This window comes from Ictidomys tridecemlineatus, unplaced genomic scaffold (assembly GCF_052094955.1).
Source record: "Ictidomys tridecemlineatus isolate mIctTri1 unplaced genomic scaffold, mIctTri1.hap1 Scaffold_304, whole genome shotgun sequence".
NCBI classification, from domain to species: Eukaryota; Metazoa; Chordata; class Mammalia; order Rodentia; family Sciuridae; genus Ictidomys; species Ictidomys tridecemlineatus.
Window position 1 is genome coordinate 638 of NW_027522379.1, and position 18,380 is coordinate 19,017.

The window sequence follows — 18,380 nt, forward strand, 5'->3', positions numbered from 1 at the left end:
GTTTTTGTTTGTTTGTGGAGGTTATTTTAAATAAAGTGATTTTTCTTATCTTCTCAGCTGAATCACTGTTGGAGTATAGGAAACTATTATAAATGTGTTCTTATATCCCGCTACTTTGGTGGTTTCATTTATCATTTCTAGAAAGTCTTCTGATTAACATTTTTTGGGTCTTCTAGATATAGGATCATGTCATCAGCAAACAAATAGTTTGAATTCTTCTTTTTTTTTTATTTGTATCCCTTTAATTTCCTGCCCTTGACAACTTGCTCTGGGTAGAGTTTCAAAACCTAAATTGAATAGAAATGGTGAAAGTGTAATATTGCTAATTTTAGAGAAAAAGCTTTCAGTTTTTCTCCATTCAGTGTGATATTGGCTTTGGGTTTGTTATCAAGTCTTTATAATATTGAAGTATGTTCCTTCTATACCTAGTTTCTCCAGATTAACATGAATGGGTTCTGTTTCTTATCAAAGGCCTTTTTTGCATCTATTGAGATGATCACACAATTCTTGTCCTTAATTCTATCTGTGTGAAGTATTACATTTATTTTATTTTATTTTGGGCATGCCAGGGATTGAACATAGGAGCACTCAACCACTGATCCACATCCCCAGCCCTTATTTTGTATTATATTTAGAGACAGTTTCTCACTAAGTTGCTTAGTGCCTCCCCAAGGCTGAGGTTGGCATTGAACTTGGGATCCTCCTGTCTCACCTCCCGTGTCACTGAGATTACAAGCATGCATCACCACACCTGGCTAAGAATTGCATTTATTGATTTGCACATGTTGAGCAGACCTTACCTTCCTGGGATGAATTCCACTTGATCATGGTGTATTGTCCTCTTAAAATGTTTTCTTATGTGGTTTGCTAACATTTTATTAAGGATTTTTATATCTATGTTCTTCAGGGAGATTGCTATGTAATTTTTTCCTTGATTTATCGTTATCTGGTTTTGGTATCAGAGTTATACTAACTTTGGAGAGTGGATTTGTGAGTATCCCCTCCCTTTCAATTTTGTTGAATAATTTGAGAAAGTCTGGTGTTATTTCTTCTTTAAAGGTATGATAGAACTCAGCTGAGAATCCATCTTGTTCTGGGCTTTTCTTTGTTGGAAGACTTTTAATTTTCATCTCAATTTTATTACTTTATATAGGTTTTAAATGTCTTCCTGGTTCACTTTGGGTGATTGTATATGTCTAGAACTTATTCAATGTGTTCTAGGTTTTCCAATTTATTGGAGTATACATTTTCAAAATAGTTTCTGATGATTCTCTGAATTTCAGAAATGTCTGTGATAACATCTCTTTTTTCATCCTTTTTGTTAAAGGCTTCTCTCTCCTTTTCTTTTGGTGAGTTTGGCTAAGGGCTTATCAATCTTATGTACCTTTTCAAAGAACCAACCATTTCCTGTATTGATCCTGTATATTTTTTTAATTCTCAATTTCATTATTTTGGGGAGTAGTTGGCTCTTCCTTTTCTAAGTCTTAGAAATGGAGCATAAGATTATTTATTTAGGATCTCTCCATTTTTTAAAGATTGCCATTGTGCACTATGAATTTTTCCCTTAGAAGTGCTTTCATACTATCCCAGAGGTTTTGATATATTGATTCTCACTTCATACTTGTCTCTAAGAACTTCATGATTTTTTCTCTAATTTCTTCTATGATCCATTATTCATTTCAGAGTATTCAATCTCCATGTATTTATGTGGTATCAATTCTTTTTTCTTACTGTTGAATTCTAGTTTCATTCCATTATAATCCTAAAGGATTCATGCCATTATGACAATTTTTTGGTATTTTAAGATGTACATTGTGACTTAGATTATGGTCTATTTTGGATAAGGTTCCATGAGCTTCTGAGAAGAAGGTAAACTCAGCTGCTTGGGGGTAATATATTCTGTAGATGTCTTTTAGATCCATTTGATTTCCAGATCTCCAGCAGTCATCTCCTCCCAGTAGTGGGTGAGTTCCAGGGCAATCAACTAGGGGAAGAAAAGATTACACCATCTCCCTAAACTTGTTAGGGAGGGGGAGAGGAGAGAAGGGGGAATTAAAAAAAATAAGCCTTAGAGCAATGACGGCTACTTTCAGAAGATGAACTGTAACTGTTACAGTCACAGCTTTACACATTAAGGAAAAAAAAGTTTGAAAACTATCCCATACCCAGGGGGAAAAAACCTGCAAGTGGGACTTAGTGGGACTTAGTGGTAGAGCTTTTGCCTACCAGTCGTGAGACACTGGGTTTGATCCCCAGCACCACATAAAAATGAACAAATAAAATAAAGGTATTGTGCCACCTATCAAAGTTTAGCCAGAGCAGCGCTTTGCCTATCCCCAGCCTCAGGACTGGAGCCGCCTAGCGGCCCGCCCCCAGAACACCCAGCTGGTAGGAGTTCGAGGTGAGGCGCCATGGCCCCGAGATCCGGTCCATCTTCTCCTCTGGCCACAAGGAGGAGCCCCATACCAGGCCGGATGGGGAGCAGGCTCGGAGTCCTCGAAAGGGACCAGGCGGGACCCGGCAAGTGCTTCCAAGTGGTGGCCGGAGCACGACGGAGACCAGACGTCCCGCCGACCTGGGGAGGACGCAGAGGCGGGGTGCCCGGAACCCTCGGACCCAGAGCCCCGCGAGCCAGTCCCAGGCAAGAAGCAAGGCTGGAGGGCGGGGAAGATGGAGAGAGGCAGGGGGACCCTGGTCGCGCTGCTCTCCCTCCCTGGCCCACCTGGAGAGAAGCGGGGACCCGCAGGGAGAGCGGGCAAGAGCGGAGGGCACGGGCCTGGGAGCGACAGCCGTGGAGACGCGTGGGACAGTTGGGGGGCAGTGAGGGAGAGGCCGAGTGGGGAGAGCCGGCGGGGGGCAGTGGAGCTGGCGGCGGGGAGAACGGGCGAGAGCGGAGGGAGCGGGCGAGAGGTGGGGGGAGAGCCAGATGGTGGGGGGAGAGGGCGGCCGGAGAGAGGGTGCAGGGAAGGGGTCTGGAGAGCTGGCTGCTGGGGGGTGAAGGGCGGGGGCCGCGGACCGGTGGCTTCCTTGCTGATGCCGGAGACAGTTACTGCGGGGATGGGGGCGAGTGGCAGAGGACCTAACCCAGCAGGGAAAAGTCCGTCACTGTCCGAGAGCTGGGAGCGCTGCCGGCAGCGGCTTTCTGCCGGCGCCCGGCCTAAGGAGGGCGGCCTGGGCAGGGAGACACGTGAGGGAAAGGAGAGCGGCGGGAAGAGCCGTACAGCCCAGCGCCCGGGACCTTGCCGCGCCCCTCGTTTGGATTCTTCTTTGCACACCGGGTAGTCAGCTGATTCACTCTGTCTTCACGGCCTGACGTCCTATCCTCAAAGCTGGAAGCGCTGCTTTCTAGGCAGTCTAACGCGTTGGCGCTGTCCCCAGGGAACTTTTAATTTGATTCCTTGTCTCATTCATGTACAGCTATTCTCATTGGTTTCTTTTCAATATCGCCGTTTCTTTATCGACATGGTCTTTCGTCTGCATTTATTCTCTTATTCAGTTGTTAGATCTTCTTTTAGATCATTGGACATTTTAATAATTAGTTTTTCATTATCTTTATCTGTGATTTTATCTACTTCTATAACTGTGGGATCCTTTGTTGGAGCATTGTGAAAGGGGGGGGGCGTGCCTGTTTCCTCATGTTTTCTGAGATCACGGACTTTCACTTCAAATGAGATGGATTTTCTTTCCTCTTTTTTTTTACATGTGTCCCTTTGTTGGTATCTTTCTCTGTTTCTGATATGAGTAGATGTCCAGGAGTAGAACCTGAGCCCCTCCTTAGGGCTTGGTTGTTAGTTTAAGGTTTTTGTTTTAATATAGTAGATGAACACAATACCTTTATTTTATTTTTATGTGGTGCTAAGGATGGAACCCAGTGCCTCATACTTGACGGGCAAATGCTCTACCACTGAGCCACAACCCCAGCCCTTTTCTAGATTCTTGAGTTAAACAAAATACAGTTTTCTACAGTCACTCTACTGTGCTGGAGCACACCAGAAATTATCACTGTTATCTACTTGCAAATTAATTCCCATCTATCAACATCTCCCATCCCTTTTTCTGTACACACCATCTGATTTCAAATACTGAGATGAACTTTTTTTGGATTCCACATGAAAGTGAGATCATATGATACTTGTCTTTCTGGCTTACTTCTCTTAACATGATGACATCCATTTTCATCAATTGTGTTGCAGATGACAGGATTTTGTCCTTTATATGGATGAATAGTATTCCAGTTTGTGTTATGTATCATATTGTCTTTAAATCTGTTAATCACTTGATTGACACCTAGGTTGTTTATGTTTCTTTGCCTTTTTGAATAGTGTTACATTGAACATGGGAATGCAGATGTCTTTGACAGACTGTATTTATTTACTTTGGCTATTACTCAGTAGAGGAATTCCTGGATCGTATGCTAGTTCAATTTTCAAATTTTAAGGACCTCATACTGTTTTTCCTAGTGGCCCTATTATTACCACCTATAATTAATAATTAGAAAACACCTATCATTGTGTTCATTCATTGAAGAATCTAAGAACAGGAAACTGAGATAGAAGTGGGTTTATTGCAAAAGTGAGAGAGATATAGAGAGGACTTCTCTGAGAAAAGGGGGCCTCAGAGCTGGGAATCCAGTGGGAGTTTTGGCCTGTTCTTTTGATGGTCTCTGGAATTCCTCCTTTTCTTATCTCCTCCCTTGTCTACATACTCCTAAATATTATTTATTGGTTCCCCCTCTGTCCATGCATCTGTTTTAGTTTCCCTTTTGGATCTCTTGCTTGGGAGTGCTAATATGGAAGTGTCTATCTGATTGGGTCCCCCACTTGTGACCACCAGCACTTAGGTCAAGCAGGAAGTTGACCTCATCAGAAGACCCTCCCCACGCTCCTTTGTTTGGGCCCTGCCCAACCTCCTCCCTTGCCATCTTGCCCTGGTTGCCTAAGCCCTCCTACCTCTCCCCCACTATGAATCTACATCCCGCTAGCAATATACAGGATTCTCTTGCAGGCACTTTTTGTTTGTTTGTTTGTTTTATTGTTAACAGTCATTCTTACTGGAGTGAGATGATGTCACCTTGTGGTTGTGATGTGCATTTCAAAGATGACTGGTGATACTGAGCACAGTTTTGTGTGCCTATGGGCCATTTACTTATCACTTTTGAGAAATGTCTTCAGATTTTTTTCTCCATTTTGCAATCAGGCTATTTGTTTTCTAATTATTAAGTTCTTTGAGTTCCATATATAACCTCTTACCTGATACACAACATGCAAATCTTTTCTGACATTCTGTAGGTTGTTTCTCCACTCCCAAAACTGTTGCCTTTGATGTGCAGAGGATTTTTTATTTTGATTCATCTTGTTTATCTGTTTTTGCTTTTGTTTTCTCTACTTTTAGGGTCTTGTCTAAAAAATATTTTCCCATTACAATAGCCTTAAAATATTTAAAAAGAAAATTTTATTTTTTTCAATTAATCCCTGGTTCTCCTGCCTGGTAAGCAAGCATTTTACCACTGCCCATTTAAACCACTTTGAGACGATTGTTTCTGAGTAAAGAGCCACAGGGGTCTAGTTTCATTCTTTTTCCTGTGAATTCCCTACCCTGTTTTCCCAACACCATGTATAGAAAAAAATGTCTTTTTTTTTTAAGAGAGAGAGAGAATTTTTTTTTAAGATAGACACAACACAATGCCTTTATTTTTTTTTATGTGGTGTTGAGAATCGAACCCGGGTCATTCCCGTGTAGGTGAGCGCTTTACCGCTGAGCCACAATCCCAGCCCCCAAACTGTCCTTTTTCTACTGTACATTCTTACACCTTTTTCAAAAATAGGCTGCTGTAGGTGTGTGGGTCGAATTCTATGCTCTCTCTTCTGTTCCATGGGTCCATGCTTCTGTTTGAAATTCAGCACCATGCTGTTCTGATTACTCCAGCTTTGTCCTGTATTTTGAAGTCAAGTCATGGAACTCCTCTTGCTTGGTTCTTTTCATGCAGGATAACTGTGACTCTTCAGGAGCTTTGTGGTTCCATAGAAATTTTAAGATTGTCTTTTCTAGTTCTGTGAAGAATGCTCTTGGTGTTTTGGTAGTGATTACATTGAATCTGCTGATCTTGTTGGGTAGAATAGACATTTGAACAATATTGGTTATCTTTTTATTGTGTGTGTGTGTGTGTGTGTGTGTGTTGTTGTTGTTTTCAATTTCTTTCCTCATTACTTTATAGTTTTCATTTTAGAGATCTTTTACCTCTTTATTTTAATTTGTTCCAAGGTTTTATATTTTTTGCAGTTATTGTAAGTAGTATTGTTTCCTTGATTTTTATTTCAGATGATTTGCTATTTGTATATAACAACTCTAATAATTTTATTTTTTTGTATCTTGCAATTTTGCTAAATTCATCTATTACCACTACTAGTTTTGGGTGAAGTCCTTGGAGTTTTCTAAATGTAACATCAGCTCATCTGCAAACAGTGAGAATTTTATTCCTTTTTTCCCAGTTTGGATGCCCTTCATTTTTTCTCTTGCCTGATTGCTCTAGCAAGCACTCCCAGAATTCCATTGATTAAAAGTCGTAAAATGGGCATCATTCTTCTGTTTCAGATCTGAGAGAAAAAAACTTTCAGTGTTTATCCATTTGATATGATGCTTGCTGATGGCTCATTTGACACACCTTTTATCATGTTGAGATGTATTCCTTCTATACCTAGTTGTTCAGCATTTTCATCATGAAGAGATGTTGATTTTATCAAATGCATTTTCTACATCTATTATATCGGTTTTGTCCTTCATTCTGTTAATGTGGGATATTACATTTATTGATTAGATAGTGTTGAACCATTATTGCATCCTTGAGATGCATTCCACTTGGTCATGTTGAATAATCTTTCTAGTGGGCAATTGAATTTAGTTTGCTAGTATTTTGTTCAGGATTTTTGTATCTTTATTCATCAAAAATATTAGCTGTGGTGGCTGGGGCTGGGGCTCAGCAGTAGCACACTTGCCTGACGTGTGTGAGGCACTGGGTTCGATTCTCAGTACCACATACAAATAAATAAATAAAATAAAGTTTTATCAACAATTAAAAAATATTTTTAAAAAATAGCTGTGGATTAGTTTTTGTGTGTGTTGTCAGGTTTTGGTATCATGGAATTGCTGGCTTTATCAAATGTATTTGGAAGAATTTCTTTCTCTTCTATTTTTGGGAATTACTTAAGGAGAACTAGAAACTGTTCTTCAAATATTTGGTAGAACTTTTAGCAGTAAAGCTCTCTTATATTGGAATTTTCTTTTCTGGAAGGCTATTACTACTGATTCAATCTTGTTACTTATTATAGGTCTGCTCAGCTTTTTTATTTATTCATGATTCAATCTGGCTGGGTAAGATATATATGTGTACGTGTTCAGGAATTTTTCCATTTATTCTAGGTTACCAAATTTTTGCAAATAATAACAAACATGGGTATCTTTGTTCCTAATAATCTCAAATGATTCTTTGTACTTTTGTGGTGTCAGTTGCAACCTTTCCCTTTTCTTGTCTGAATTTGAGTCTTCTCTCTACTTTGCCTAGTTGTCTAGCTACTGACTTTTCACCTGTGTTTAGTTCTTTGAAGAACCAGCTCCTTATTTCATTACTCTCTCGTGCTCCTTTTTAGTCTCTGATTCATTATTTGTGCTCTGCTCTGAACTTATTATTTATTTCTTCCTTTCCACTAATTTTGGTTCAGGTTTGGATACTAGATATTTTTAATACACTTGATAAACAAGAGTCTCCCAGGCTTGCTTAAAAATCACAGTGGACTGGTCATTTTTCTGGCTTTTCTAGTATATCTAACCTGGCATATACAATTTTCTGAGCCACAAAGCACATGCTTCTGATTCCTTCCTTTACTACCTTTCTTCAAACTATGGATTTTTCATTTTATTCAGATTACAATATCACTTTCCAACCTAAAAAAAGGCAATCTCCTGGGACAGTAGTGCCATCTCCTAAGAGTCAAGCTAAAAGCTATGAACCATAATTATGAACTCTTTCTCATGCAGCTGTGATCCCATCCTCACTGCACCCACCATGACTCAGCATGCACAGTCCCTTCTCCTGTGTCTGATCGTCCTCTGCCAGGCAGGCCCTTCCCTCACAGCAGGCCTGGCACCACCATTGCAAGGTGATGTGCTGCTGCGTGTAGGCATTGTTCAAAGGGCAGAGGGGAAGTGGGCTATGTCCTGGGACATGAGGTTGTTGTCCCCTCCACTTCAAAGGAGGGGAACATGCTCACCTTAAACAGGTGAAGCAGAGAGCTTGGGAAGGGCCATTATTGCTCTGCCAGCTCAGCCCTTCAGAGGGATGGAGAGGAGATGCCTAAAGGGTCCTTTCTTACCAGTCCAACCCGCCTTTTTTCCTCACAGGCACTCACTCCCTTTGCTATGACTTCTAAGGCAGCACCTGGACAGCAATGGTGTACAGTCCACGCCCAGGTGGACCAGAAGAATTTTTTCTCCTATGACTGTGGCATGGACAAGGTTAACTCCTTGAGTGCCCTGGGAGGGAAAGTGAGTGCCACAGTCACCTGGTAAGAGCAGAAAACCTCACTGAGAGATATTGGGAATACACTAAATCAGAAACTAGCTGACATTAAAGCAGAAAATGACATGGCCAGAGGTATGTAAGGATAGTCCAGGGACATGAGAGAGCTGATATTGGTTGAAGGAAATTGATTGTGTGCATATAAAAAAAAAGAGTTAGATGTTGGTCCCTCTAAAAGCCCAGACATAGCTGTTTTGGAGGATAGAACACAGCCAGATTAGAAGGAAAACAGGGAAGGTGGTACTGAGTTGGACAAAGGATTTGTTAAGAAAGGAGGATGATTTCTCTCTGATGGGGGCAGGTGTGAACACCCTGGAGGGCAGGATGTGTTGTCAGCATAAATCCAACAGCTCCTGGAAGTTTGGCTTCAATGAACAGATGTGGCTCCTTTTTGACTCAGACAACAGAAAGTGGAGAGAGATACATCCTGGGTCCAACTGGATGAAAAAAATGTGGGAAAATGACAAGGAGGTGACCGAGTTGTTGCACAGGTCCTCGATAGGTGACTGTAGAACCTGGATTCAGAACTTGAAGGAATGGGAGGCGGAGTTGGAGCCAACAGGTAACTGGCAGGAGGGGGAAGAAGTGGGATTCACATGAGATGCTGCTACGTGTGTGTGTGTGTGTGTGTGTGTGTGTGTGTGTGTGTGTGTGTACAATCCATCAAGCATGAGTCAGACCTGGGTTAACATTCATAGTTATAGTCTTCCTATCTTTTTCCCTTCTCACCTCCTAATGTGTCTTTTTTAGTGCACATTCTTTGGGTCTGACATGTGCTCGTCTCTTTTTGGAAATTCCTCTAAATCACTTCACATGTCAGCTTCTCCACCACCATCCTCATGGGTCTCCTCATATTCTGCCACCAGGAAGGATGAGTTGTATGGTCACCCAGGCTTCTCCCATTAGCTGTATGAGCCCCTTAAAGACATGGCCTGTTTCCTGTCTCCCTCACTTCTCAGGACCTGTCACAGCAGCTGCCACATAGCAGAGATCTGCCTTCCTGAATGACTTGGGGCAGCAGGATCTAAGCAGATATGTCCTCATATTTTGGTCTGAAGAAGGGCTAACACTTTTGTGTTTTCATTTCAGGACCTTCAACCACCACCCCAGACACAGTCACTGAGAAGTCCTCAGCCAGTACCTTTAATCACTGGAATTCAGTACCTTTAATCACTAGAATCCTCATCATAGGATGCATCATAATTTTTTTTCTGACAGGTATTGTAGGCAGATTGAAGAGAGGGATGGGGGAGATGGGGGAGCAATGAGGACAGGCAAGTAAATTCCCAAGATCCTAGTCTGTACCTTGACTGGTCCTTCCCATTCTGAGGTGAGACAGAAGAATCAGGCCTCCAGTCACTGGAAGCAATAGCTTGACCATGCTCAGCCCTGAGTTCTGAGAAATCCTCCCTGTCAGGGCCCAAGGGAAAGAGGAGTGACCATACCAAGGCCGCCTGTGGATTCTAAAGGGTTTTAGCTTATGCAGGTCTGGTTCAGACCAGATTTCTATAAGAGGGACACAGTGGGGCATGGTGTGGAGATAACAGGAACACAGGAAGAAAATACCCAATCCTGAAAGATGGCAGCATGGTATCTCCATTCAGTGTGTACAGAGAAAGGAACTTCATACCCACAGTCAAAGAAGAGGGTCCTGGGACCTCGGTCCTGGCTCAGTGGTAGAGTGCTTGCTTAGCATGTGTTAGGCACTGAGTTTAAACTTAAAATAAAGTTATTATGTTCATATATAAAAGAGAGGGAGAGAGAGGGTCCTATGGCTAATGCCAGGGTAAGGCACAGGGAAGGCCTTTCCCAGCCCAACCTGGAAGGCTGGAGTTCAGGGCTGCATTTCCACAGGAGGCTCATTTCCAGAAGCTGAGTTGAAAACAGAGTGGAGTCTGTTCAGGATGAAGGCAGAGGATGCCAGTTCTCTGGGGACTCCTACAACACCAGGATTGGGCTGTGGCCCTGGAACCCAGCCTCCTGCAGACTCCAGATCCTGAGCCAGCTCAGCAGCCCCTGCCTTGAGCAGAGCCTCTGCAGAGACTGGTGGGGCTGAGCAGCTGCTGGGGTCTGATGCTCCAGCTGACTTAACCAGAGTGGAGGGAGTAGGCAGGGCCAGTCACTTTTAGAGCTCTGCTGCTCCCAGGTAAGGAGAGGTTGAGGGAGAAGGGGGAAGAAACATGTCATCTGCAACCCCACCCAAAGTCTGGGAACTAGGTTCCATATCCCCTCTCTTTGGCCGGACTCTCCGCATCCCCAGGTCCTATGGACCCTCCTATCGGGGGAGGAGCAGACTTCCAGTCAGGGAGCAGATCCAGTCATTAGGGCTTCAGTCCTGAGACCAAAGCCTATAGCAGGGCAGGAACTGATTCTGGCCTGTGGGAAAGAAGGGAGGAGGGTGATAGAGGCTGTTGGATCCTTGGGTAATGGATGGAGGGAAATACATATCCCAAAGTGAGCACCCAGAAGAATTGAGATAGAATTTCTTCAGAGAGTCGAAGTAACACCTGTTTCTTTTCTAAAGGTGCTCCCAAGAAACTTCTGAAAATGTGATTCAGTTAAATAACTGGCCTTAACGGTCTTCTGCCCGTCTACTCCCTGCTCTTCCTCCATAGAGCAGATGAAGATTGAAGTACAAATCCAGAGGCCTCCAGTACGTCATCATGTATTCTAACTTAGCCTACAGCTCTCCGTTCATATCCAGCATGGGTGAGGTACCCATGGGAGAGATGGGCTGGCTGTGAAATAAAAACTGTGAAAGTAATCTATCAAGAAATAAATACAAAATGGCAAGAATCATATTTTCAAAGCAGGGCATGACCTGTTGGTAAAGTGCTTCCCTTGCACAAGGCCCCCGGTTCAATCCCTAACACCACACACACAAAAAAAATTATATACTTCATATTGTTAACTTTTAAATAAGCCAGTGTGTCTTAATTGTCTTTTCGAAATATAGTTTACTTCTCAGTGTAGAGAGTAACGTAAAATTTTATAACGTATTTATTTAAATATAAAATATTAAATAACACCATTAATTTCCAATTAATTTGTTATTATTATATAGTTTAAGAGCTATTGTTGTAGAAACTTTTGTTTGAAGAACATCAGCTTAGTAAAATGTTCTTTTAAATCTTGTACTTTAATGACGTGTATATTTGGGAAATAAAGATACAATTAATATGTTATTAATAATTATCATAATTACACTGATTTTTTTATATTAACCAAGTTTAGCTTTTAAAGAAAAATTTGAAATATGGAATGTAATGTGGTACTTTTAAAATAACAGTTATTGTTTAAACAAAATTTTATATACCTTAAATCCTTTAAAACTAGTTTTTTTTAAAATAATAAAACTCAACAGACATAAAAAATTATTTTATTGGAATGAGAGTAGATTAATGTTTTCAGTATTTCTTATTTCTTTTATCCTTTAGTTAGAATGCCCAAGTAATAAAGGTCTGTGAAAAGATCTTATCTATATTGGTAAATAGGCCTCATGTCAGAAACTTAGCAGGATTTAAAGAGTAAAAATCTTTCAATAACTTCAGCTGATTGTGTTAATTTCATGTAACCAATTTAGCTATATGTAAACATTTTGAAAATTATTTTGTACATATTTTGTTTTAATTTACTGAGACATTTATAGCCTTTTACTTTACTGGGTGAAATTTTTCTTAAACCTTTCTATATAAATCACACCTGATAGAAGTTTAACTCCCAGCCCCTTGGTTCTCATGAGGACATAGAAAATAAAGGAATTTTAGATCTTATTTTATATTAACCAAATTACAAACACATCTAAAGTTTAAGTATATTTTAGTTAATAGGATCTGATGTTTTTATATTTAGTAGATGATATTTTAGCATCCAATGGATGACATTCTAGCACTCTAACCTTGCAAATCAATAAGTACCTGTTTTAATAAAGACATATAATTACTCCCCTTTACCTTAAATGTATTTATTCTTAACTGTAAGATACAAGACATCAAACAAATGTAGATAACAGTATTAATTATCTTTTTCCTGTTAAAGAAAATTGTTAGAAGCAAATAGATATAAATTTTAAATATCATAGGGATTAACAACTTTATTATTATTATTATTATTATTTTAATATCTGTATTTTATTTATTTATTGTGGTGCTGAGGATTGAACCGAGCGCCTCGCATGTGCTAGGGGAGCATTCTATCACTGAACCCCAACTTAATTATTTAACCAGCTGGAAAATTTTGAATTAATAATTTTAAAGATATCTTTATTTTTATCTCTCTACCCTATTTCAATTGAAACTTTTTAAATCAAGTGAATTAAAGCTATTTGGGTCCATTTTATGTTAATTTTAAAATATGAGCATGCTTATTGATTTATAAGTCAATTTTAATATCATGTAACATAGACATAAGCATTATGTACACACATTTACAAATCAGAAAAATAAAATAATTTTTATAACTTTCTGTAAGTGGAGCTCCAAAGGTAGTATGGAGTGGTACAAATACTTATCAAAGCTTTTATTTGATTTAACCTGTTTAGGAATTACATTAGAACCAATAAAACATTTATATGATTTAATTACAAGGCAGGCCTGCTTGGATGGATAAGCCACATTGAAATCTGACAATTATGAGAACACTGAAATAAATTATTTCAGATTGCCAGCTTCTTGTTCTAATAATTTTCAGAACTACTGTTAGCATCATCCCTAACAAACATAATAATCCATTAAAATAATCCATTAAAAAGCATAATTTAAATGTTCTTTATTAACTTTGGAATTTTTCTCATTTAACTTTGGCTATTGACATTTTAGTTGTTAAGAAAATGAGAGGGTTCCTGTCCTGAAGGCTATTGATGAAGCAATGAATTGTAGCTTGTTAGCTTTAGAGGGATTCAGATTTTGAGTAGAGGATCACCATAGTGTAATGGTTACCATGCCTATCTCACAAGGGTGAAGGTCACCAAAAACTATGAAAGTAATATATCAAGAAGTAAAGTCAAAAAGGCAAAGGTTATATATTTTCAAAGGTAGGTGTGACCCATTGAGCTGATCAAAGGGGTCTGACTTCTAACAAAGAATAGGCCCATGCTTGTCTTATTTATCGTGGTACAGATCAAGGGGGTCAGTAGATAGTTTTCAATGTGGTAGGAGGGTTGTTTTGGTGCTTGTTTCTTGGTGTTGCAAGGATCTTGAAGGAAATAGGTTGTTTGGTCCTAAAGCTGTGAGCCAAGACAAGGGCCAGCATGATCTGGGCTTTCTTGAACTGGGGAATTTCACCCAGGAGTTCCCAGAAAAGTGGCTTCTGTGCCTTAATGGCTCAAACAAACCCCTAATTTATATATGGTTCTTTTGCTTATTCACATCCAGTCAGGATTTAGAAGACCCTCAGGTATTTCACTTTTAGGGACACAATGGGCCTATACCCTCTTTTGCAAGAGATGGACTATTCTGATAGCTGCTTTCACTCTCCTGTCCATTGCAGCAGCCACACCCACTTTTTCTTTGCCACCTATTGATCCCCGATACCCCAGGATATGATGACCCTCATGAAGATCCTGTAACTTCAACTTTGAGCTTTTTTTCAAAAGACATTTATTCAGCGTCATGATCAGACTATTACATTTAGCAATCAACAGCCCGGGTGCCAAAAACAAAGTAGATTAATACCCTTTGTGGAATGCTTTGAACTTTTCACAGAACAGAAACTAAAAATAACCTGTTATACAATTAGTCGCAAGTACAGCCCTTGAGTTTTTTGCCCATACATATGAGTATTGTCTTAACCATGTCTTCTTTGTAGCAGCTAGGCCCTGCCAACACTGCTTGGCTGAGTTCACAAATCTATTGTAACCTTTAGCTTCCCTGTCACTTCTCTGGCTCTCCTCTCCTGCTAAGCTTTGTTTCCTGGCAGTATTAAAACCTTCTGCCACTGCCATGGCTACTGCTGCTGCTGCTGGAACCACCATTACAATCATGGTTTCATGATTTGGCAAATATTGGCCTCTACCACCATAAGGTCCAGAGCTTCTGCCTCCAAAGTTTCCACCCTTCATGGGTCCAAAATTTGATGACTGATTGTTATAACTCCCAGAATCATTGTAGCTTCCACCATCTCCAAAATTGCTTCCATCATTACCAAATCCATTGTAGCCATCCCCACTGCCACCATGTCCACCACCATCATGGCTGCCACCAAAGTCACCATGACCACTGAAGTTCCCTCCATGACCAAAATTGTCATTTCCACCAAGACCACCTCCACGACCACCACCAGTTTCCAGAACCACTTTGACCTCTTTGGCTAGATGAGGCACTAGCCACCTCTTGCTTTGACAGGGCTTTCCTCACTTCACAGTTGTGGCCATTCACAGTATGGTATTTTTGAATGACAATCTCATCCACAGAGTCATGGCCATCAAAGTTACAAAAGCAAAGCCCCCTTTTTTTCCACTGCCTTGGTCAGTCATGATTTCAATAACTTAGATTTTCCCATATTGTTCAAAATAATCTCGTAGGTGATGTTCTTCAGTGACTTCTTTAATGCCACCAAAAAGATCTTTTTCACAGTTCAGTGGGCCCCCAGTCTTTGAGAATCTTCTCTTGAGACAGCTCTCTTTGGTTCCACAACTTTTTTATCTACCTTGTGTGGTCTTGCATTCATGGCTGCATCCACTTCCTCCACAGGGGCACAAGTGACAAACCCAAAGCCTCTAGAGCGCTTGGTGTTTGGGTGTCTCACAATCACACAGTCCGTGAGTGCTCCCCATTGCTCAAAATGGCTTCTAAGACTTTCATCAGTTGTTTCAAAGCTCAGCCCTCCAATGAATAGATTCCACAGCTGTTCGGGCTCTTTAGGGGACACTGATTTAGACATGATGGCAGCAGGAAAAGAGACTTTAACGATGCTTTCTATGCTGCATCCGCGGGCAGAAAAGCCAACTTTGAGCTTTTTTATTGTGTTTTGTGATAGTTCAATTCTGCACTTTTCGTTAATGTGATAAGCCATGTCCTTCGCTAACCTGTGGAAATATACACTTAGCCTCTGGCTATTGGAACAAGAAATCTCAACAGTTTCCATCTTGGTTTGTGTAACCAAATATTTCTCCACACCTTGAGTTGACCTTTGTTATCGTTTAGAACTGGGGTGTCCCCCAAAGATCCATGTATTGACTATGGTGCTATTGAGAAGTGAGGAAAACTTTATGAGGACAGGAGCTGGGTCACTCTCTGAAGGGCTCTTTGTGTCCCAGGCCCTTTCCTCCCTCTCTTTCCTCTCTTCTCTGTCTCTCTTCCCCCCCTCGTATCTACTTTCAAAAAGAATAAATTATTTAACATTGCTACCATAAAGGGAGCAGTCTCTTTTGCCACAGATCCTACTGCTAGGATATTCTTCCCTACCTCAGACCCTAAAGCAATACAGTCAACCAAACTTGGACTAAAATTTCTGAAGCAGTGAGGCAGAAACTAATATTTCCTCCTTTAGTTTACTGTCTTCAGTAGTTTCCTCACAGTGATGGAAAGCTAACAACCTTGATGGTGCAAGCAATATTGTTTGTAAAATACCATGGCAGACTTTATTTTTAACTTCAGGGACTCTCTTTATATGTTTTGTTGTACTTAAATAAACATCTCTGTTTTTTAAACAATTTTTAATGAATTGACAATTTTTTTAATGCAATGAATGTGGTGGTTAATTTTATATGTCAACACACTGCCTAAGGAATACCCTGATAGCTGGTAAAACATTATTTCTGGGTGGTGTTCTGACAGTGATTCTGGCAAAGATTTGCTCTCAAAGCAGTAGACTGAGCAAAGTCTCCCTTCTTAGTAAAAGCAGGCATCATCCAGTCCTTTTAGGGGCTCATCAAAACCAAAAGTCATAGTAAGGGCAAATTCCTCTGCATGATCTGAGATGTCCATCTTTCCTGGTTCTGGGATATGAAAAACCTTCACTATTTCTCAGTCTCCATGACTCAGATCAGGACTTAAACTATCAGCCCTCAGTCCCAGGTCTTTGGTTCAAACCAAATTATACCCCTTGCTTTCTTGATTCTCCTGCCTGCAGACAAACACTAAAATTTCTTGGCTCCATAACTCACAAGCCAATTTCTACAATAAGTCTTTTGGTTCTGATTCCCTGCAGAACTCTGACCAAAAAGTCTTGGTAGAGAATGAATGATATTTTATATTTCCTTCATATTGTAGAGTAAAAACAAAACAAAACAAAACAAAAACCAGTGATTCTGCTAAATTGGTTCATATAAGTAGAATGTAAGGATCACTCTTAACAGGTAGTCTAGATTGCAATCTCAAACATTTTGCTGGCTCAAAACAAATGTTCTTGTGCTTAAGGTATGAAATTTTACCCCAGTGAACTTCACCCTTGATAGTGATTTTTTGTTGTTGTTGTTTTAACCGCAAAAACCTCAACCTGACCTCACTTTCAATTACTAGTCCTGCTGCTTCCACCCGCACCCAGAGGTCCATTGCCAAGTTGCCTGCAGATTTGATTGCACATAGCCATCTCCATCTTGAGACACTGGCCAGTGCCTGGGGGATGGGGGGCAGGATGCTTGCAGGTTTGCTGCCACCACCACCTCACCTCGTGGTGCAGCCAACTCTGTCTGGGGACACCAGCCAAGACCTAGATGTCCTATGCCAGGGTGCCTAGTGTTTGGCTGCCCTAAGGTCCTCCTGCTGGGAGTGCTGGTGGCCACCATCTTGCCAATTCTTTGCAGGGTCCCTCCTTTGAGCACATCCCTCATGGTCTTTCTGCAAGGTGAAATGGTGTTCAGATTCTGGGACTGCAACATGGCTGAGCCTGGGGTATCTTACATCCTTATCTGTCAGATAGTGAGTGGGTCTGCATGGGTCATTCATGTCCAGGCAATCCTGTGAAACTTCACAGACTAGGGGCATTTTGCCTGGGGGAAGCATTGGTTGGAAATGCTGAAGAGAGCCAAGTTTCCCAGCACCACTAGTCCTGAAGTGTCCAGCGACAGATGGAGCTGGTCAGAAGGTTGTAAGAGGGTGTGAGAGCATCTTGCTATCAACTTGCCCAGCCAACCAGTCTGGCCCCCACCAGACTGGAGCTATCATCAAACTCTAGATAATCCCACCTATCACAACTCTAAATGATCTCAAGTCTAGCCTATTTTGCAGTCATTCTAACATGTAGTAAGGTGGGATGCAGACTCTTATTTCAGGTAAGATGGGGATCCTGACAAAAAAACACAATACAACATTACATCTGAAACATAAATTAAACAAAGACTAAGAGAAATTTTAACTTTCTTTTTGTGAAAAAAGCAGCAAAATGCATCCCTGTTTTACAATTTCACCTTTAAACAGATCAGACTCTCATTATTAGCTTCCAAAAATGTATTTAAATTCCAATTCCAATGTGAAGATTAACACCAAATTATATATATAACTTATTCAAAATGTTACTTGATACAGCTATAAAACCTCAAATTACATGAATAAATACCAACCAAATTTGTTATTTTTATACAAATAAGAGATTTTGCTACACATAATTTTAGTTTGGAGAACACTAACTTTGCAAAGCTTTGCATTCAACTAAGTTTAACTTTAAAGTGCAATTTAGAATCCAGAGTGTATAGTAACAGTAATCACAGGTCTCTATGGATTAACAAAATCAATAGCCTTAAGTTTCTTATACATTTAGGAAACAGGGTTAATGATAAGAAATTGACTTACTCAAAGCAAACATATATAAGACAGGTCTTCAATTGAGAGCATGGTCCTTCAATGTCAGATACAATGTATAAAAGAGAGCA

General features: G+C 40.5%; 1 protein-coding gene and 1 pseudogene across 1 annotated transcript; one reads left to right on the forward strand and one right to left on the reverse strand.

Moving 5' to 3' along the window:
• Positions 1-8,607: 8,607 nt before the first annotated feature.
• LOC144373205 (UL16-binding protein 1-like) lies at positions 8,608-11,449 on the forward strand. Its single transcript, XM_078036318.1, has 3 exons — positions 8,608-9,134; positions 9,662-9,790; positions 11,097-11,449. Exons 1-3 carry the CDS (start codon positions 8,864-8,866, stop codon positions 11,123-11,125), a joined length of 429 nt encoding a protein of 142 aa, XP_077892444.1. The 5' UTR covers positions 8,608-8,863; the 3' UTR covers positions 11,126-11,449.
• Positions 11,450-14,331: 2,882 nt separating this feature from the next.
• Positions 14,332-15,464, reverse strand: LOC144373207 (heterogeneous nuclear ribonucleoprotein A1-like; annotated as a pseudogene).
• Positions 15,465-18,380: the final 2,916 nt, after the last annotated feature.